This window comes from Zalophus californianus, chromosome 12 (assembly GCF_009762305.2).
Source record: "Zalophus californianus isolate mZalCal1 chromosome 12, mZalCal1.pri.v2, whole genome shotgun sequence".
Lineage (NCBI taxonomy): Eukaryota > Metazoa > Chordata > Mammalia > Carnivora > Otariidae > Zalophus > Zalophus californianus.
The window spans coordinates 70,057,960-70,081,443 of NC_045606.1; the positions used below are offsets into that span (position 1 = coordinate 70,057,960).

Genomic DNA, 23,484 nt, shown 5'->3' on the forward strand with positions numbered 1-23,484 from the left:
AACTCCTTTGTAAACATACGGTATATAAAATGAAAGCCATGAGAAAATTATCCTTACTAATTGTCAGATCTAGTTTTTAATCTTTAAGTTAGAGTAACCAATCAATTTATCCCTCCTATAATGTTCTTTATGTTCTGTCAGTTACTTTAATGTTTTAAAATGGCAGCTTTAATTTAGGATGCCACCTCTTGTCATTTTATAGTTTTTTGTTTGGGAGGGGAATTCATCAAAGTGGGTATTCTGTGACTTTGTGGTTATTAATTGGCTTGAATCACATTTTTAGCTCAGAACTTTTCTGGTCATAGAAAATGGATATCAGAACACTAGCTTTGTGGCTGTAAAGTCTGCTACCTTTTGAATCGGATTTTTAGTACCATCTTACTTTATAGAGAATGCAGAATATACCTTTATATTTGGCTTTCTCAGAGTAAAGATATATGCTTTAATTAAAGCTAATTTGCTCAATATTGGCTTGGAAATTTAAAAGATTTTACTTAATGCTATTTTTTTGTAGCTAAAAGCTCATAATTTTAACACGACTTTTCTGCTTATACTAATTCTGGATAGTAATGAAACATTAAACTATTTCATTTGGATAATGTTGATATAAATATGTAACCAAATCTTGGAAAATTTCAAATCAACCTACCAACCATGAACTCTAATAACACATGGGCATTTTTTATGACTATCACTTTTAATATATTAAAATTATTCAGTAACTGTTTTTTTGCACATTACATGAAAAATTTTTAAAATTTTATTCAAAGTATTAGGAAAATCATGTTCAAAACACAGAAATCATCAGACTGTAACAAGGCTGCATAGATAGTGGTATACAAGTTCCCTGACACTAAGTGACTTCTACCTAACAAAAACTTCAATGTTCAAGTCACCAGGTAGAAAATGGTAGAGGCATTAGTTCCTCTCTCTGAGGCTGGAAAAATGGCTTCAGTGGTGAGAAGTCACACTTTAAACAACAAAGATTAGATTATCCCCTAATTTACTTCTACTCCTCTCTTGTTATTTCTCAGATATGAAAATTTAGAATGTAAGGATTACTGGAAGGGAACAGGGGGTAAATTACCTCTTAGGGGATACCCTGATCAGTGCCTGCTTTAATCAGACAAAACACTGAATTAAGTTTTAAAAATTACAACCACACCATTATGCAAACTAAAACTAAAAACTGGCAAACTAAAATTGCCAATATGAATACTTTTTTTACATAATACATTACATGTATACAAGAAAAAAAATGACCTGTTTTCAATCCTTTGACCTTCTGTAGAAAAAAATGTCATCACTAATGAGAGATCTGAAAGATAATTTTCATGGCAGAGCATTAATTCCATAGAGATCAAAATCATTTCTGAATAGCGAAAATAGCCTCAATCAATGAGAAATTGCTAAATTTTTAAAAAGTTTACTTTTCGAAAGGGAAGACAATTTATTTGGAAGGAATTTGTAGCTGGAAACATTGTTCATTAAAACAGTTACCCTGAGAAAGACTCTTAAAATTGCCAGTGCTTTCAGAGCCCCTCCCTCCACCCCAACAATGCAGGAAGGAGCGATCTGTAGGCTTCTAGCCTCTTACAGTTACCTACAGGAAGAATGTTTTGATCTCAACAGTCTTTTGGGCTTTACTACTACACTGGTAATAGGCCACAACCAAGACATCTGAATGGTAGACTATAAGCAAATTTTTGCACTCATTTCAGGCTTCTCCCTTTATCCTTTTTTAAGAAAGAGTTTGTAATTCTTCAAATGGTCTTGGACTCAAACCTACTGTTGACAAAAAAAAAAATCTTTTTGTAAGCAAATTGGAAATTTTCTTATAATAGTAAACGGTCTGGTCTACAATCTCTAATCTATGCCTAGAAAATAAGGCATTATTAATTCCTCATTGGCCACTGCAGAGCACAGACAAGTGTTTTCTTTCTAATCAGAGGCATATGCAAACATTCCTCAAAGTGCAGTTATTTTTAACCTCTGTGATGCATTTACACAGCATCAGCATTTACGACTCCTTACATACTTGTAGGATAAAATGCTTATTCCCAACATCTTACATACACCATAATTACTTGAGAAAAGACAAAGTGAGAGCAGCTACAGAAGTAGCAAGGTATTTTTCACAAATAAAAAAACCATATACAAAAAATGGCAAGTTAGTGGTAACTGGTAGTATGAACTCTCAATAATATTCCACTTTGGGTTCCAAATTAAGATTTGACAAGTTTGAAGCCTTGTCCTGTGTCCAGCACAGTAGGAAGAAACCAACTCATTTTTAATCTTTTCAAACACCTAAAACAACTTTTGCAGATCCAAAAAAGGTTCAGACCGCACAACCAATTTGCCAAATGCACCAGTGGATATGTAATACGAGGAAAGTGTAACATCCAGTGCTTGGCCACATCGCTGCCTGTTGGCAGATGCAGAGTGTAGTCACTCCACCGCTTTGACACACCGTAGACTGCTTTCACAGTGCGTCCCTTTTCAGTCCAGCAGATGTTATTACTGGGGTTGCAGTTATATTCTACCCAGTCCTTTGTAAAGTCACCCAGCTGTGGTGGGTCAGCTTCTTCAATATCTATGGTCTTTGTCATCTCTGCTCCTTGCACCGCAATGTACTGATCATTGATTTTTCTCACTTCTTTCACCCACGGAGTTGAATTCTCACTGTCTAATACGATAATAAGGCGAGAACAGAAGGAGGCATTCTTTTCTCTCCACCATTCTAAAAGTGTGTCAAGGCGCAGTATGTCTCCACCTGTGAACAAAAGAAAATTCAATAGAGTAATAATTTCTGAAGCCTCTTCTTAAGTATAGTTTAAGTTCCTGGAATTAAAGATGTAGGCCAAAAAAAATAGATGGAACCTTCCTTTCAAAGTCTCTTGTCAGAAGAGTTTTTTAAAAACAGACTTTCCACTTCAGGTAAAAAAAAAAAAAAAAAATCCTTGTTATATTAAAAAGGAAATAGGTTATAATAAATTAAGAAAATTGTTTTTATGAAGTTAAATTTAGTGAAAAAATTAAAATTTAGTGAAAAAAATGAAAAGCTAATATTCTGTATCACGGGCAGCAAATTGTGGCTCATGGGCCAATCCAGCATGTGACCTGTGTTTGTACAGCCTGAGAGCCAAGAACTGATTTACATTTTTACATGGTTAAAAATCAAAAGAACAAAAGTTTGTGACATGTGAAAATACAGGAATCTCAAATTTCTTATTATTTCCATAAATAACATTCACGTGCATTCCGTCTATGGCTGCTTTTGTTCTACAGTGCCTGAGCTGAGCAGTTACAATAGGGACCTTAGGACTACTAAGCCAAAAATACCTGGCCCTTTACAGAAAAAGTTTGTTGGTCTTTTGATAAATCACTAATCACTCATAAATTAATGTTACCTTGCCTTGTATATAGGCATCTACCAAAGGAAAAAGAAACACTCTTCCTACCTGTACCAAGAATGAGTTTAGAATGGACCTTTAAATGTGTTTTATTACCTGAAAAACAACACAGGATTAAAAAAAATACATAACCGGAAAGGTCTAAAGCAAATTTGTCTTAAAGCTAGTAGGTTTTACATCTAATTCATTATAATAGGTCTTTTTGTATTAATTTTGATTTTTAAATATATTGCACTAAAATACTATCTTGACTATTTAATTTTTGGCATCCTCTTAAATTCTGTGACCCAAGCAATTGCCATCCTTACCCTACTCATGGCTCTGTTTCAACAGTACATTAATAATTCATAGAATCATTCCAATTCTAGGGAATTTATCCCACAGAAAGGGCAGAAATGGGGACAAAAATTACATATAAAGATCTTCTCTTCCCACTGCTATCTATGATAGTGTAAAATCTGAAATGACCAGGAGGAATGGAAATAAATTGTGAGGGAGAATTATAATAAAATGGTATTTATAAAGAAATTTTAATGATGAGAAAATGTCTATGATACTAGGAGAGAAAGCATAACATGGAAGTGTATCAACAAAAACCATAGTGGTATTGCTGGGTGTTTGGATTTCAGGTGGTATTTGTTACACTTTCCTGTATTTTCCACCATTTTTATATTGAGTATATGTTACTTTTATGATTAGAAAAAAGTCTTAACATGGTACAATTTACTGGCACAAGCTCCAGCAACCTCAGATACACATTTCTACCTAGAGCAACCATTCTCTTTGCTAAACTATCAAAATGACACTGGAGAGAGAGAGAGAGAATCCTTTAGTATTTGGATTCTTTTAGGAATATGACCTCTGAAGCCAGGGCATAACACATTCTTTATGAACAATTAATATTCTTTTATTCATCAGCCTACTATATCTTAGATTCTTGACAATGAAAAAGTTGTTTCATGGATTGTTCTTATACTCATGCTTATCATTTCAGAGCCACTATTTCAATACATGGTCTCCACATATTACTAATGTGTTGCTTCACAGAGAGCTCCCAGAAGATAACCTTTTATTATATGGTAAAATGTTAACTTTTCATTATTATCAGTTCTCTTCAATTTCTCTAGCGGTCAGAGAATGACACAAATTACAAGAGCTATTATACAAAAATCCATCTGCCACAAAACATCATGTCTAACTTGCCTTCTACAACTATTTCAGTAAATATTCTAAAAGCACATTCTACACTAATTCTCTTATATACATGCTCTTTAGATATCAATAAAAGATTTAAAGGGGCATTAAAGCCTTTACAAATGACTATTCCTCTTCTCCTGTTTGGTTTGCTCTGCTTTCTCCTATGAATAGGTTCTATGTTGCATTTGGCTTTTGGCCCAGATGGAAAGTACTTAAATTTATCTCAGCTAACAGCCATCTGATGCAGTTAAAGTAATTGAGACTGCTTTTTAAAGGCTTTGTTTATCTGTGATAAACTGCTTTATAGATTATCTACATTTTTTTCATTTATTTCTCTCTTGTCATTATCATAATTGTTTTTACTCTGAAAGAGGCAAAAATATCCAATTCCATATTATGAAACTCCATAAATGTAAGGAGATTACTACATATTCTAAGAAGTAGTGTGAGTAAAGTTAGGTGATATAAGGGCAAACACAGATTTTCTTTCTCACAGTGGTATTTAGTTCTGGACCTGCTCTTAACTTGCTAACTCATGTAAAATCCAGTCATGTTTTCAATTTTACAGGTTTTTAGAAAGATAATTCTCAGAGCTCAAAGCTGTCACATGGGCTGGAATGGATTAAAGCATTTTCCTCTGAGCAGGAGGGTTCAGTACTATTTTTGAGTACTATCTGCCTTTGAGGGCTATGTCTCTAGCAGCCCAGGGCAGGAATTGACTGAAAGGAGGGCTCAGCCTCTATGCCTGGTTCAACCTGGTTACCTCCAAGTGGGCTTGGTGCCTCAAGCTGAGAGAGTACAGAGTTGCTGAATTAGGATGGATGAACCTACCCATCCTGAAGGCAGGGCTATGCGCTTTTTCCATTGTGTTCTTCTACTTTTTACAGTAAAGTCTCCAACAAAGAAAGTTACACCTACAAAAACAAATCTTCTTGGCTAAGAGAGGAATTCTATAATGGTCAACTCATTGGTGACATAGTCAAAAAATATTATAAAGATACCATTCCAGAATGTAATTGCTAGATATTTACCTAAAATATAGCCAGACTTTAGAGTTTTTAAGTCTTCATAAATTATTGCTAACTCATAGTGAGTGAAAATTTAAGAACACTGATATATATGTTATTTATCTTGGTGTCTATTTTTCCTAGGAAAAGAAAAGTTGATGTAAATAGTAGTAAACTGTACATCTAGAATTTTTTCCCAAAGCCATCATTTAAGATAATTGAAATAAATTTTTAAAAGATTTAAGAGGAAAAATATAAACTTACTGAAAAATGCTTATATTAATAAATCCTTCATGTAAACATCAACAAGCTTACTTTTAAAATTACTTTCTTAAAATACTTAAAATAACCAAGGATATATGCATGACCACCAAAATTATGCCTTTTCTCCCCATTTGATTTGGGGAGAGTTCATTATTATAAGCATTACAGTAAGTTTTCAATAATCAATCCTGGGTTGTAGGTCTGAAATTCTATTTCTGTAAAGATTTCTGAATTGACCATAACTTTTTCTTCTGTGCTCTAAGGTCAAGTACACAGAATGCTATACTTTACCTAGAATTAAAATAGCCATAAAAGTTTAAAAAGTTTTCTACATTGACTTATTAAAAAGCTACAGGTCAAGTAAAAGATTTCACAAACTATATTCAAGTAATTTTGATGTTGACTACCTTCTTCGATAGTATTTAGAAAATGGGTGAACAGCGCTAACAAAAATATCTACTAAACGAGAACATGATTTTTCTCTACCTTAATGGTTTTAGCCTTGGCAGCACATGGTACAATGGGGGAAAAATACACTTTAAGGGGTTAGGCAGATCTGGATTTGAATCATGGTTCCATCACTTGCCAGTTGTATGACCACAGATATGTAACAACTTTAGATTTTCATTTTATTCTTTGAAAAATGAAGATGATAGAGGTGATAGTACTTTCCTCAAAGTTTTTTAAATGAAGATTAAATTTAATGTATATAAAGTACCAAGCATAGTAACTGCTTCAAATGTGCCCAATAAATGTTTGCCTTCACTCCTAGACAGCCATTAAGTTATTCAATATTTATTTGCAAAACCAAAAATTACAAGTTTTTATGATGAAACCCTCATTACAAACCTAGCATGAAATTAGTGAGACCATGATGGTTTAAAATCATCTCTACTTTAACCTTGAATCATCTCTACTTGGAGTTCTTATGTCGGGAGCTCTACCTCTGTCCTTCCAGAACACTTCTATTTATATATGTCCTTGATCTGAGTATCTATTTCTACTTATGTCTATTTTATTATTTGTAGGTGTTCTTAGTATAAAGCATCTATAATATTTAAGAAAAAAGCAGGATAGAATTAAGTTCTAAAAGAACTATTTCTAACATAAAATAAGAAAATTACGCCCCCCCCCCCTTTTTTCCCCATGATTCATTCAATGATCTATTACTTGAGGATCCCTACTAGGGATCTGCTAGGCTCTGTTCTAGGTGGTAGGCAAATAATTCCTAAGACAAAGCCCATGACTTACATGGTCTCTCTTCTAGTTGGGAAGCCCAAAGAACAAATTTACATATAATATAGATCTCATTTTACCATTGGCAAGAAGATTTATTATAACCCCCTCATTTTACAGAGGAGAGAAATGAAACTGAGAGAAGTTGGTGACAAAAATAACACTATTGTGACAAAATCAGGACCAGAACCAAGGTCTCCTGACCTAAGAGCTACTCCCACCATTTTATCTCACTTGGCTGTTTAAACTCCTGGTGAGTTTTCTAACTTAAATAAAACTGCACATGCGCATAACTATTGAAATCAGCATCCATAACATTTAAAGACTTAGAAGTACTAGTCAAGTTAATCAGCTTCTGAAAAATATAACTATATTTAATAATTCTGAAAATACATTAAAGGGAAACTGATAATGTCTCAGAGTAAGATTTTTTTCTTCCAACTAAGACATAATTCTCAAAACCTTTAGAGATTACTAATACTATGCTAAACAGGTATGCTAGAGAAAAACAAAACAGTCATCTGTATACTTAGTAAACTGTGAAGTAGAAAATTGAGAATTTTGGAAATTTAATGTTTCAGTGTGAAGGGCAGATTTCCATAAATAGGTCTATCTTCATAACAGTTAAATTGCCAGAGGTGCATTTACCTGCAAGAGCCCACTCTCCCGTGCCATGGGTGTGCCCACTGTAATACAAAACATACGTATCATGTCTAGGTCCATCCACAGTCCGAAGTTCAAGGAAAGATTTCAGTTTGGAATGTAGAGTATCAAAAGACAGTCCACTTGTGGAATAGTCACATCCATAGGTCTCAATCATATGATACGCAAAAAATCTTTGGATAGCATTGAGCATGCCAGTAGACCTCAAATTTAACTCCTGTACATGTTCTGGGGGAAGAAGTGTTGGCTGACCATCAGGACTGAAGAAAAAAAAAATTATTTTGGTGTTTATAAAGAGTGTCATTCTATGTCACATTCTTATTCTTCATTTATAATTAGCATCATAAGAGTTGCTGATAACTAAATGGCAAGAATTTTTTTTAAATCTTCTTTTCTAAAGTGCTAAGAATTAAGCTTGAACATCGAAGCCTAGTTTCTAAAAGTTGTATTTCTATATAACTTTTATATAGCCAATAAAACAATCACCAACCTGAAAGCTGGGAAAAGATCTCCAAAGGTAGATAATACTATTCTTTGTTCTGTGTTCATACACTTTTACCAAATGACAGATATTGAATAAGACTTTCTAAAAGCAAGATCATACTGATTTTACCCTGTGTTTCAAGAACACTCAGGTGGGAATTATAATGAAAGAACTTCTTTTTCCTTAACAAAAAAATTTTAACAAAATATGGAAGCAATGTTTTATATTTCTATATTGAAAAATAGTCTTTATAAAGTTGCATTCAAGTTCTAACTTAAGGAACATAAATGACAGAAGAAATTGTTAGTAAATGACATTTTGAAAAGGTTATTAAAATTTAGGCCCACTGCCTTATACTACTGAACACTAAGTGAAAACAGATCTGATCCTAGAACAAATGTAAAATGGTACTGTAGTAAAGATGAAAAACCATGTCTTAAAGCTAGCAGAATCAAAATATCAATATCGAGCAAGAAAAAAAATCATCACTCCTATCCAGAAAAGGAATTTCTTGCAGTAGTTTTGAAAACCTCATATTTTGCTTCATATATTATCAGTACTATTCTAATGACACTAGTTTTCATTAAAATAAGAAGACACTTTGTTCTCTATTTGTAACATTTAGCAGTCACAAAGAGTAAAAGAATAAGCAATGTATTAACAAAAATCAGAATAAAAATGTGTGCAAATTACTATTTCCACATATTCTCCCTGCTAAACTGTCACATCTTACTTTATGGGACCCTCTTAAATCTATTTCTTCTACTCCTCATAAGAATTTGCAGCTCTTTATAAAGCCTTCAACATGAAGGAAAATATTTACTACAAATAGTCTGTTTTGGTTTTTATGTCAAAGATTTGAAATAAAAAATTTATTTCTAGTCTTCCCCCTCCCCCACCCCAAAAACCACCAAGGATAATCAAAACTTATTAACAGCAAAGAATGATTTTTTTCTGTTTCAAAGGTACTTACTATAAAAAAAATTTTAATGTGGCAATATTTACAGATTCAAAAAGATTTGCCACACAATTTAGGGACAAAAATTATTTTGGAATAAAACTACAACGAAACTAATACATGTTTAACTTCATTCCCAATTTTTCCAGTAAGCAGAGTATTTTTACATTCATATTCTCATTAGCTCTTCATAATGTTCCTCTGAGATGGGAAGACTAGGTATTGTTGTTTGCATTTTTTTTGAGGGGGGGAGGGGCAGAGGGAGAGGGAAAGAGAGAATCTTAAGCAGGCTCCATGCCCCACGCAGAGCCCAACGTGGGGCTTGATCTCACCACCCTGAGATGATGACCTGAGCTGAAAACCAGAGTCGGACACTTAACCGAGCCACCCAGATGCCCCTGTCATTGGCATTTTAGGTAAAAACACTGAAGTTCAGAGAAGTTATGATTTGCTTAGGGTAACACAGAACTAGCATTTAGGACTCTCAGGTCCAGTATACATTCTATTAAATTTCACCATGTTGTTTCACAGGACATTTTCTTAAACAAGATAACCTTTTCTAAAGAAAGGGTAGGAACTTTCCTTAGAACCATTATTCCTATTTTCTGATTTTTAGCCAAGTATAAGCTAATCACATTTATCAAAAAAATATTTAAATTGAATCCTGAAGATTACATCATTATGCAGAGTAAATAAAAGTTTTTAAACATTTGGCATAAATGAAAAAAACTGCAAGAGCATTATATTTTGAAAATATACTTTTGAAAAAATGAGCTATCACATTTTATATTCAAATTCATACAAATATTAGGAAAATGTTGAGTAAAACAGTCACTACTAATTATACTAGATTACTGTACCTGCAGAAGTTGGTGGGAATCACAATAGCATATCCAACAGATGTTCCTCCTAAACAGTTACCCAATTCATGGAAGAGTCCATGAGCCATGGATTCCAATGGTAAAACTATCAGAAACATGCTCAAGAAGATTCCATTTGTTGGCTAAAAGAAATTTAAAACAGCATATTTATACAGTGTGTGATTGCACTTACGTGTGTGCATATGTACATATACATACATTTGCCCCTACTTCCAAAAAAGATGAATTAATAACCTAAAAACAATTATAAGCTGGAGCAGAGAAGTATATATGGATGAGCAATGAAACCTAAATTAATCTGGAAGCTTCTTGGAAGTTGTGGCAAAACAAATACAGCACATCATATCTTTTTAATTTGCCAGGTAATATCCTACCCAAACTAAAAAACAAAACAAAACCCTCTTGCTATGACAGAAAAATCCAGAAAACAAATCCTTTCCTGTTAAAACCAACATATTCTAAATCATTTTTCAAATAACATACTCATTTATCAGAAAAGTTACTTTAGAAAGGGCTCATTTTTTTCCTGTGAAAAGTCCAAAATTAAACATCTTACAGAAATCTTAAGATTCTAAAGCTATCAAAATGAATCCCATTCTTATAAACTTTTAATAAACTTTTCCTTTGAAAAGCTCTAGACTTTGTAAATTCAAAGTTGTAAAAAAAAAAAGTGTGTGTATATATATGTTCTATATACATAAAGGGCATCTAAGCATCCTAAAAGCAGAAGAGAAAAAGGGAAGCAGAAAAACCCAGAAAAAATAAAGGATCCATTTAAGTGAAAAGAAAATGGAATGATGATAGTCACTCAGTACTGATCTATAGCTTCACAATACTAATAATTATTCCATATTCTTTGTTTTGCTACTGCACATAGTATATTGTTATGTGCTTCTGTGCATGAACATGCATTTTTCTAACGCTAAGAGATGGCTGATTCCTTCAGAATTTTAATAAAAAAATAGGTGATTCCCATAATGGAAAAATGGGTATAATGCCCTATTTTGGGTACATTGTTTGCTATCAATTGCATAAAATACAGTACATGCTCAATTTAGAAACATTAGAAAATACAATTAAAAGAGATAAGTCATTAAAATCATTGCAAGTATTGTCCTCCACACGTTTTAAAATATTCTGACTTCACATAATAATGTTTATCAAAGGATAATGTTCTGTTCACTAATATATTGTAAGCCTATTAATATAACGCTAATCATTTGTAAAGAATGGCATTCTTATATGTATAAAATTTTAACTAGCTGATCCATTATTGCTATTTAGATTCCATTTAATTTTCTATTCTAATAAAACCAGAATAAGTATTGAGTTCTCTTAATATTTTAAATCCCTTTGATAATTTGAGTTTCATCTTTGGTGAAGTGTTAAATATTTTACTCATTTTTCCATGGGGCTGCCTTTTTATTGATTTATAGCTTTGTTTTGTTCTCAGTATATTTAAGACTTTTGTGGGTTGTATGACAAATGATTCCCCCCATGCCTTTTTTTTTTTTTTTTTTGCTTAGCATGGTTTTTTTTAAAAAGATTTTATTCATTTCTTTGAGAGAGAGTGTACATGCACGGGGGAAAGGCGAAAGGGAACATGGGAGAAGCAGACTCCAAGCAAAGCGCAGAGCACAACTAGAGGCTTGATCTCACGACCCTGAGGTCACGACCTGAGCCGAATCCAAGTCTGACATTTAACCAAATCAGACACCCAGCTGCCCCCTGCTTAGCATGTTTTTAATTGTAATGTCACTCTGTGTAAGTTAAAGAAATCTTCCTCTACCCAAAGGTCAAAAAGATTGTTTTACATTACCCTTGAAAGGCTTTATTGTTTTGCCCTTCACATTTTTAGGCCTACAATCCAAATATAATTGATTTTTGTTTATGGTCCAACTCCATTTTTTCTATTTGTATACTCAATTACCAATCACTGAAAATCTCAACCATTCCACACTGCTCTACAGTGCCGTCTCTGTCATTATGGGATTTGTTTTTATTAAACTCTATACTGTTCCATTGGTCTGTTTTGTTCTTCAAATACCTCCTTTGGCCTTTATTTCCTCCTTTCTTTTGGGACTCCAATAAAATAGAGATCTTCTCACTGTATCCTCTTTGAGTCTTAGTCTTCTGTATTTTCCCTATTTTTTGTGTTCCTTCTTGTATAGCTTCTTCTGAAATTTATCTTCCAATTCACTAATGTTCACTTCAGCTTTATCTGTTAGTCTTGCACACTGAATTAACTTCAGGTATTTTATTTTCTGATTCTAAAACTTGTCCTTTTTCAAATCTGTCTTGTCACTATTGTATAGTTTCCAACTTCCTACCATTATATACTACCTTTGCTTTTATTATTTTCAACTTGGTAAATATGGTTTACTCTCTTTGATAATTCCAGTATCTCAAGGTTTTCTGGTAATCTCTTGTCTGTTGGTCCTGCTGCTTATTGCTCTTGATGCCATGTGTGTATGTGTACCTGGTTATATTTATGAGCTGAACATTGTATGCAAAAATACACACATGTGCATATATATGTATATACATATGTATATATTATCCTAGGCCTGAAATTAGTCCTATAACTACATCACACATACAGACACACACACACACACTCATAGGACTAATTTCAGGCCTAGGATAATGATACCTTTCTCCAAGAGGAGTTTTGTTTGGTTCTTCCAGGGAGCTGGGGGCATTACAACTCAGTATCTTAATACAGGTTTGACCACTTAATCCAGGTCAGATCACTCACAGGACACAAGGTCTGGATGCAAATTCACGACAGTGCTGTCTTGGACACCGTTCCACTCTTTTCTTTCAGTGTGTCATCTTAAAATGGGAGGTAATTTACCAGACACCCGACCTCTGAAGTCCTGGGCTTTGATTTTTGCTCCTCTTGATGGCACTGGAAGTGCCGCTCAGCTTTAAACCTTCCTTCCTCAGTTTTAAACATGTCCACAGGGCACAGCGTTTAGTACTATCCCAGAAAGTCTGATATATGTATTTTCATTTATTCAAGTCTTCTTTCAAAACCTTCAGTGGAGTTTATATATCGTTGTAAAAATGTCTTAAGTTTCTTTTAAACCTTTTTCATTTTATGCTTGTTGTATGAATGGAATGATTTCCATTACATTTTCTGATTATGGACTTACAGGATATTGACTTTTGTATATTTACCTGTTGTTATTTGCCACCTAAATGCATTAAAAATATATATTCCCACTATACACCATTTATTTCTTCTTATACTACCTACATCCTACAATTCCAAGACAATTTACATAGTTTTTATCGTGGCTAGGTTTTAATGATAACTATCCACAAAATCAACCTTTTATGACAGAGTTTAGGATGTTAAAGATGCAGCACAATTCTCACAACTGTTACTATAGCATTTTCAGTTGATTTTCCAGTTAACTCTTAGGTTTGTCAGGTAATCATCTTACCTACAAATACTAATAATCTCAATACTTTCTTTTTCTATACTTCTATTGTATATGTTGCTCCAGGATAACAAAAAATCTTTTGTTTTTAGGGGTTTAATTGATCAAAGGATTACTTCTACATTATGCCAGCCATTCATATAAAAGAATGACTAAATAACATAACCAATATGACAACTTTATTATTTCTACCTTTAACTTTATACAAACAGTACTTTTCTGATCAAGATAGTAATGTAAGAAACTAAATAACTCACTATGCTATAATTTATAGCACAGGTCACAAAAGCCTTCAGGTGCCAGAAAAGTGGTATGTGAAGCAGCTGTGATAAACAGTGGTAAGGATTCTAAAGGAAAGTGCACTGCTGCCTAAAGGCATACATTTTTTTAAAAAGGCATCTGTAAAAACTTATTGAAGTATAATTGACATACAATGTTATACTGGTTTCAGGTGTGCAACATAGTGATCCAACAATTCCATACATTACTCAGTGCTCACCACGGTCAAGTGTAGTCACCATGCAACGTTATCACAGTATTATTCACATTTCCTATGCTGTATTTTCATCTCTGGAAGTTTGTACCTCGTAATCCTTTTCATCTCTTTTGCCCACCATCCCACCCACCTCCCCTGTGGCAACTACCAGTTTGTTCTCTATATTTAAGAGTTTGTTAGTTTTGTTTAGATTCCACATATAAGTGAAATCATACGGTATTTGTCTTTGGCTCACTTATTAAAGGCACTTGTTTTTTAAAAAATTTTCTGGCTAGATAAAGCTGGTCTATTCAATCTTACAGGCATGTTTATTTATTTATTTATTTTGCTATACAGACATAATTACAGGATTTAAAAAATATATTTACAAAAAAAATAGCACCCTCTTAAAAAAAAGAAGTCCCTGCACGTTATTTCAAAAATTAGGATAGTTTCTAGCAGCAAGGCTGAGAAGTTCAGGTTTGTACAAAGACTTTCTGTACTAAGAGTTACTAGGAAATTTCATGACATAGATACATAAAGATAATTCGTAAGCAAGGAACTTGATATTCTAGAGTGGGGAACTAAATTTTGACATGTAAATTGTAACAGAATGTTGTACCATGAAAAAATGTTAACTTTTCATTTTGTTTAATCAAACCATTTTCCTTTATTTAAGACTATTTATTAACTTGATGTCTCATCTTTCCTATTTCTTAAAGACAATGGAAATTTCCATTTCTGAAAGTGGCCCAGAAATATTTAAATTTGGCCCTACTTATCAAATTATGTCAAGGGTACAGACTAGCCTTTCTTTAAATATTCGTATGGACACAATACCAATGGTTATTACTGACTTCTGTATTACCTTAAAGAATTTTATAAACCTACTAAGATTTTTTGTGAAATTAAAATACCCTAATTTTACCATTAGAAAAAAGCATTGCATTAATGTAGTTCACTGCTAAATTATAAACTATTTAATGATAAACTTCAATTGCAAGTTAGTCTGTACGTGACTCAAGTTGGAAGCCTTATTAAATAATTTAAAATTCCAATTAAAATGTTAACATAGTGGTGTTATTCAATACTCTCATGTCAGTTATACAACACTGATGGTAATATTTAATAGGACTAAATAAGCAGATATTCAGAGTTACTGATAATTCATATATAATAGATCTGTTATTTTTATAATCTTAGAGAATTGATAATTTTATGTTATTGATTTTTAAAAGTCCAATTTAAAAGAGAAAATGTTAAATATTTGTGTTAGGTTATCAAGATAACACACACAAATAACAGTGAGCAGTTCGGCAACACCAAAAAATTAGCAATCTTAACTGAACAGATGGTAAATATGTCCGGGGGGAAAGAAAAAATAAATTTAGGATGTTTTATCCACTTGCCACTTTCAGAAAGCTTCGATTTTACTGGCATGCAAAGATTTATAGCTTTAACCTAAAAGTCATTTTTGACTTTGGTGTACTCCTTATATTTTAAACAGTTCCCTGTAATAAATATGATCAGCTTACCTAATCAAAACTATTAAGCGTAGGTACTTTTTCTTCCTCCATTTCTCCAAATCACTGTAAGCTCACTATCGAACTATAGGACATGAGGCAAATTTCAAAGCAGACAGAATCTGAACATACTAGCAGACCAATAAACAACTCTAAGTAATATCCTTTGTAGAAAAGTAGTTACTAGCTATTCTCTGTTCAGCTGGGCTTTCAAGTCATGGTCAAAACATTCAACACTTTCATATCATAAAATTTCTCAGATAATAGGAACAAAATCTCTATGCAATATACAGATATCAAAGTTGGAATTTCATATTTAAAAATCTGGCATTTACCTAAGAGATAAAATTATTGTTTAGAAGTATTTTTGTATGAGTCATCTTAAGTAAACTAGTTTGGGAAAGAGTATACATGAAAGTCTAAAGAAAATGAAGTCCAACTTATTAACAGAATATATAAATGTCTATTACACAGCAATATATAAATGAAGGTATTATGCTCTTTAATATGAGAAACCCGTATTTAAGAAACAATGGCAGCCTCCAAAAATTTCCTCAGCAGAGGAAATTTTAAGAACATTAGGAAAATCAGAGGGGGAGACGAACCACAAGAGACTATGGACTCTGAGAAACAAACTGCAAGTTTAGAGGGGAGGGCAGTGGGGGGGATGGGTTAGCGTGGTGATGGGTATTAGAGAGGGCACATACTGAATGGAGCACTGGGTGTTATATGCAAACAATGAATCATGGAACACTACATCAAAAACTAATGATGTAATGTATGGTGATTAACATAATAAAAAAAACATTAGGAAAGCTACCTCACAGTTTTAAAGTCAAGTGATTTCTTTACACAGAGGCAATAGGGTCTAGTGCAAAGGACTTAAGCTTTGGAGTCAGACTTTGGTTCAGTCCTAGCTCAGCCATTTACCATCTGTGAGTACATGAGCAAATTAATTAACCTTTTGAGTCACAATCTATAAAAGGGAACTACTATTTATTAATTAACCTTTTGAGTCACAATCTATAAAAGGGAACTACTATTTATTTTGTGAGCCTGTAGTATAGATTAGAAATATGTGAATATGGCTAGCACCATAAATGGTAGCTGTAATTTGCAGTGAAGCATTTTTAAATTGAAATGAAGTCATGAGCAAGACAATAAAAAGCTAAATGACTGTATAGGAGATACTGATGTAGAGTTAAAGCTCTAGTAAATGTATTAGAAATCTTTTTTCTTCTTTTGAGTAATCTCAAACTACAGACAGCAAAACCAGACATTTTTTAGATGACAATCCTGGTAAAGGTAAAACAACAGTGGTATGGAAATCAAACTCAGGAAGTCTACTGAATTTTACTTTTCCCGTGGGCAGAATAAAGAGGTTACATCAAATAATCTCTATCCTCATTTCCAACTCTAAAAATACATGGAACTAAGTAAAGTGGTTAAGAGCTGTGAAGGCAGATTGCCTGGATTCATACCAGCTCTGCAGCCTTGAGCAAATTTCCTAATCTCTCACGCATGTTTCTTATTTATGAAATGGGAATAATAATGGTACCTATCTCAGAGTGTCAGGAGGATTAAGTAAACACAGAAAGTACACAGAATGGTGTAGAGCACATTGACAACAGTTAATAAATGGTAAATCTTATTAAATGGAAAAAATTCTCTACGGTCATTAAAATTTTTAAAAGTTGGGAAATCATCTGGGGGAAAAAAGAAAAACCTTGTTTTTACCTCAAGAAAAACAAAATTAGGACCATTGTTGGTCTTTTAGAAAAAAAAAGCAAAGTACTCCTGTTTCATAGTGTTCTGGCAGAAATAAAACATCAAATTAAAAGAATGCCTTCAAGCTAAAAAGAATTAGTGCCCCCCCCATCTAGACTAGCTCAAAACTTTAGAAAATGAAACAAAACAAAAAATTATGAAACATGTGCACTTCTAGTTTTGGCAGGTTTGAAAACTCCCTGCTCCCCATGCCAAGTGAAGTAATATGGCTGATCCTGCCATCTTGCTAGAAATGAAACTGCTACATCTGTGGATTTCATCCCTTCATTGGATGTGAGGCTGATCTTGTTCCATCTGTCACACTCAGTGATTGCTATTGCTTGCCCTATAGAGAAATCAACGGATTATAGTTTTTCTGGTTTGGGTCAAAAGGCTTCTACTAAAAGTTACATCATACTCCCATGGAATCTGCAAATGACAAGGTTGGCAAGGAAAGGCATATAAAATCTCATGTGAATGATATCGGAAAGAATCTCTAAACCTAAAAGTGAGCCATGGGGTATACTTCCTTGGGTATCTGGATGCTTTCCTCCTTTTATCTTTATATGAATTATCAATTATCACAATTTCTGAAAAGCCTATAGCTGAGCAATAATACTAGTACCAAATGCTGTGGTACTAAGTCTGTCTTATTGACTTATTTAAAAAAAAAAAAACAAACACAAACAAGGATAAAAGAGGAAAGCAAATAGTACATCAAATGAACATAACACAAATTGCAGGAAACAACAGCTGTAATGTTCCATTTGAAAGTTAGAATGAGATTATGAATAGAACACAACAGAAGTTAATGGTAAATTCCAGATTTTTAATGTAAATGACTTAGAATGATACTACTGACTCATTCTGAGAATGCTATTAAACTCAGTAAAACTAAGGAAAAACAAAGAAACAAAGCTATCCATGTGGGATAAGCTAAGATTCTATTCAAGTGAAGTCAAAGATTTCTTAGCTAGGACATCAAAAGATTCATAAAAGAAAAAAAACTGAAGTGGACTGTGGCAAAATTTAGAACTTCTGCTCTTCAGAAAACACGGTAAGAGAAAAGATAAGCCACACACTGGAGAAAATATTTCCAAGTCCCATATCTGATAAAGGACTTCTATCTAGAATATATAAAGAATTCTCAGAACTGACTATAAGGAAAACATGCAATCCATATTTTTAAAAATTGCCAAGAAATCTGAACAGGTACTTCACCAGAAAAGACCTACTGTAGCAAGTAAACACAAGAAGATACTTAACATCTGTAGTTACTGGGGTAATAGAAAATAAAACTACAATGAATTACCACCAGACACCTATTAGAATGGTTAAAAAACAAAAACAAATAGATAATACCAAGCACTGGTTATTATGTGGGGCAAATGGAACTCCTATACACTGCTGGTCGGAATGCAAAATGGTACAGCCACTTTGAAAACATTTTGGTCGTTTCTTAAAAGTTAAAAATGATTCATGTTTATCACATGACCCAGCAATCCCACACCAAGTTAAATAAAAATTTACCTTAACAAAAAACCCTGTCTATGAATGTTTCTAGCAACTTTTATAATCACCAAAAACTAATTTCAACATCCCTCAATTGAGAAATGAATAAACTGTGAGATACCCATACAATGGAATACTGCTCTGCAATACAAAGGAATAAACATATACACAACATAGATGAATCTATATGAATTATGCTAAGTGAAAGAAGCCAGATTCCAACAGCTATATAATGTACGATTTCATGTATAGACATTCTGCAGAAGAAAAGTGTCTAGGGACAGAAAACAGATCAGTGGTTGCCAACTACTGGGGGTTGACTACAAAGGAGCAGGAGGGAATTCTGGGGGGTAATGGAACTGCTCTATATTTTGACTGGTAGTGGTAGTCACACAACTATATGTATTTGTCAAAACTGCAAAATTACACACAAAAAATGGGTGAATATTACTATATGCAAATTTTTCCTTAATGAAAAAATTTATATATTATTAAGCTAAGTAAAACTAACAAAACCCAAAATTAACATGCAAATAAGCTTAATTTAAAAAAAAAATTTTAAAAAGCTTAAAATAAGAAAAAGTGGCTAAGCCCATTTTTGGAAATTAAAGTCCAAGCTACAATTGTGATCCACGAGGCAGGTTAATCTCATGCTTTTGCTTGGTTTTACTCCTCTGGTAGTAAAATAATAGTACATTGGACTCTTTAAAAATATACTTAAAAAAAGGTCTATAAAATGTTTTGTTCATTCCAAATGCCTGCTAGGTCAGTAACTCAATGAAATCCATCATCCTACATTCCCAAGTGCTCTCTTTATTCTTTCAACATTTTTTTTTTTTTTACATTTTAAGACTACCCACCACGTCAGAACATTATTCAACTCTACATTTCATCAACTTATTGCAAGTTCTCTTTATATTATACTTCTCAACAAGACCTTAGGGAAAAATTGCTGTGCTAAGGGTAAGACTATCACCTTAGTCCAGGTCCTTATTTTTGCTCCTAGCTACACTTGATTTCAGGCTATCTCTACTTTCACTGATCCTATCTTTGGCTGACTGATCTGCTCAAAAGGTTTAATTCTTTTTTTTTCCTGCCACACTGGGTCTGCCCCCACCAATCAGTGGAACTATTTTTCCAGTGCAAATCCATTAAAGCAAATTTTAATGAGACAATGGAAAATATCAGTTTACACTTGAATATTACTCTCACAGAAATGTGAAGAAATGGGTTTAGAATACATTGTTAAAAAGCTAATCACTATCTGTATCATTTAGGAATGTTAAACATTGTTCAATTTCTACAAAACAAAATCTAATTTAAAGAATTTGAGACAGGGCTTAGAATTTACTTGGATTAACAATGACGTTATGCCAAAAATAGTCCTGGCCTTACAAAACTCTTAATTTTCTGCCTTTCACTATATAATTTTCTGATGCTTTCATCAGCCAAAAGGGTTGGGACTTTATATAAATCCAGTGGAGTGTTTCCTAAATTATGTTTCATAGGGAGGTTAATAGGTGTGGTGGGAGGAGGTCTTTAATGAGGAGTATAGGCAAGAATTTCATGGTAAGTTTGGAAACGTTTCTCTTTCTTTGACACTTTTTCTCTGAGTATACTTATTAACATCTCACCCAACACCGGGCAGAACACAGTTCGAGAAATCTTTAAACAGAAGACTAATTCAATTAAAATTAAGTTGAAAAAATTTCATTGCATCAAAGACACTGCCTGCACCATAGGCAGCAGTTACCAAATAGCAACTAACTGGGGAATGCAGACACAACTCTGGTAGATGCATGTTAGTCTTAAGTAGCTAAATTAATACCTTGTTACTCAATGGGTATACTTTTGACCAGGAGTTTCTGCATCACCTTTCACTGTTCAAGCTGTCTCCCAAAATCAATTTCAATCTTCAGAAATTTAACAACATCCCCACACGATTTCAATGCATGTTAAAGGTTGAGAAGCACTGGCCTACAACAGGAGTTCCCAAACTTTCTGTAAAGAGCCAGAGAGTTAATATTTTAGGTTTTGTGAGCCATGAGGTCTCTGTCATAACTACTCAACTAGGCTGTTTATTATAATGATAAAAAGGTCTATATATTAAGAAGGTATAGTAATTAAAGATGTATATATATACTTGGAACACCAAAATACACTGAACAAGAAAATGACAGAATCAAAAGGACAAAACCACAATTTAGCAACTTATAATGAAGGTTTTTAATATCCCTCTCTCTGTCCTAATGGAAACAGAAAATCTGCAAGGATATAGATTTAGGAAGAAAACCCACCAGCTTGACCTAGCTGGTATTTATAGAACACTCTATCCAATAACAGCAGAATGCTCATTCTTTTCAAGTGAACATGGTGTCTTCTCTAGAATAAAACACATGGTAGGCCACAAAACAAGTCTTAATAAAAGACTAAAATCATATAAAGTATGTTCTCCAATCACATGTAATTAGAAATCAATAACAAGAAAATGTGGGAAATCCCTCAAATATCACATCAGACAACCAATTTTTAAGTAACCCAAAGGTCAAAGAAGAAATTTCAAGAGTAATTAGAAAATATCTTGTGAGACAGCATAATACTAGTATAAGGTCAGACATACAGATCAATGGAACAAAAAAGAGAGCTCAGCAATAAAACCTTATATTTATATTTCACTGATTTTGGACAAAGGTATCAAGGCAATTCAACAGGGGAAAGGAAAGACTTTTCCTGGACCAATCAGAAAGCCATATTTTGCAAGTCAGATCCTTACATCATACTACAGACAAAAATTTTTTCAAAATACATCATATACCTAAAGGTAAAAGTTGCAATAAAACCACTAGAAGAAAGCTACTATAGAAGAAAATCTTTGTGACCCAGGGTTAAGCAAAGACTTCTTAGATATGATACTAAAAACACAGTACATAAAGAGTAAGTTGATAAACTGGTCTTCATGAAATTAAAAACCTGTACTCTTCAAAATATGTCTTTAAGAAAAAAAGATAATTCACAGACTGGGAGAAAACATTTCCAAATCATCTAATAAAGGGCCTGTGTCCAGAATGTAAAAAGAACCCTTAAAATTCAATCATAAGAAGAGAAGTAACTCAATTTAACAACGGGCAAAAGATGTGAATAGATATTTCAAAAACAAAGATAAGTGAATGACTAATACATTAAATGATGCTCAACATCATTAGTCATTAGAGACATACAAATTAAAACCACAATGAGATAGCACTCCACACCTAAATTGAGAGGCATTCTCAAGTAGATCAACTTAAAAAAAAAAAAAAAAAGTTGAATGGAAGGACAGAATCTGGAAATTGATACTCTTAAAATTATTTTTGCTGACCTATTCTTTGGAAAGCTTTTGTGTACCTCCAGTGGTGCACATACCATATTTGAAGACCACTGGTATAAGAAAAACAAGAAAGATACGGTGGCTTAGACAGTAACACTTAACACGATTTGATGATCTGGAAAGGTGTCAAGCATGAATGAGGCTGATGGGGGGGGTGAGGTAGTTAGGGCTGGAAAAGGAGCTAACAGGAAAAAGGTGAGGGAAAGAAGCAGAATTCTTTTAAGAGTTTCTGACAACATCCTCCATCATCATCATCATCATCATCATCATCATGATTCTGATAGTCCCCAGCATTAGCAAGTAAAGTGAGGAATATAGCCTCAGGCAACACCCACAATGTTTTTATCATTTACTTGACTCTCCCACAGGCTCCCTGCCCTAGCCCACACTGACAAAAAGACACCATGCCCAGGCAAGTCTCTACATTTCCCTTCAAACACTCACATCTAGAAACCACTCTGTAGCAAGTAACTGGACCAAAGCAGAAAACTGTACCAAGCACAGGTGACCTTCCCTTTTCCCCTACATCTTAATCTGATGTACTCAAATTACAACATTTCTCACACTGTAATAATTGTTTACATGCTTGCCTCTTCCCTAGACCATTAGAGACTGTGACTTAAGACAGACACTTCTTACTCATCTTGCAATCTTCAGCAGCCAATACAGTATCTGACCTATCCTGCAGTCAATAAATGTTCAAAGAATGGAAGACTAGGCTTGTTAATTCTATAAATATAAACTCCAACCATACAATTTAAATATCTTTGTCTACAAAAGAACTTTTTTAACATATCATGGGCAGCAAATGTATTTTAAAACCCAATTTTTCTTTCTTAGGAGAGCCACTAATCTATAATTAAGAACCTGATATGTTATATATCTAATCACCTTTTACATACATGGGAAGTGGCTATATAAAAGAAATGTGTTGTAGTGAAAAGACCAGTGAACTAGATAGAATCTAGGTAACCCGGTTAAGGGCTAGTACCAGACACTCTGTGTCTTCTCAGGCATTCAGTTTCCTCCTTTGTGAAATGAAAGGATTAATGTGCAATCTCTAAGCACCCTTCAAATGTTAATATTTAAGAATCTTTAATCTGAGTGTTTAATGAACAATTAGAAGGCAGGAAGCATGTCAGTCGCTGAGTATTCCTAACATTTTGGTACCTCTTTGCTAGAGATCAAACTAAATGATACTGTCAATATTCATTCAGTACTTCAACTCCATGAACAAAAATAAAAAGAATCTCCGTTTGAAATCAGGAACGTGACTTTTCGATTCTAA

General features: G+C 33.4%; 1 protein-coding gene across 3 annotated transcripts in view; it reads right to left on the minus strand.

Annotated features, from left to right (window-relative positions):
* Window positions 1–746: 746 nt before the first annotated feature.
* Window positions 747–23,484, minus strand: part of TMEM168 (transmembrane protein 168) — a 28,500-nt gene continuing 5,762 nt past the window's right edge. For all 3 annotated transcript variants that reach the window (XM_027573540.2, XM_027573541.2, XM_027573542.2), the window contains 3 exons: window positions 10,083–10,225; window positions 7,766–8,040; window positions 747–2,773 (listed from right to left, as the gene is read on the minus strand). In XM_027573540.2, coding sequence (XP_027429341.1) covers window positions 2,226–2,773; window positions 7,766–8,040; window positions 10,083–10,225 — 966 coding nt within the window. In that variant the 3' untranslated portion in view covers window positions 747–2,225. The remainder of the gene's footprint in view (window positions 2,774–7,765; window positions 8,041–10,082; window positions 10,226–23,484) is intronic.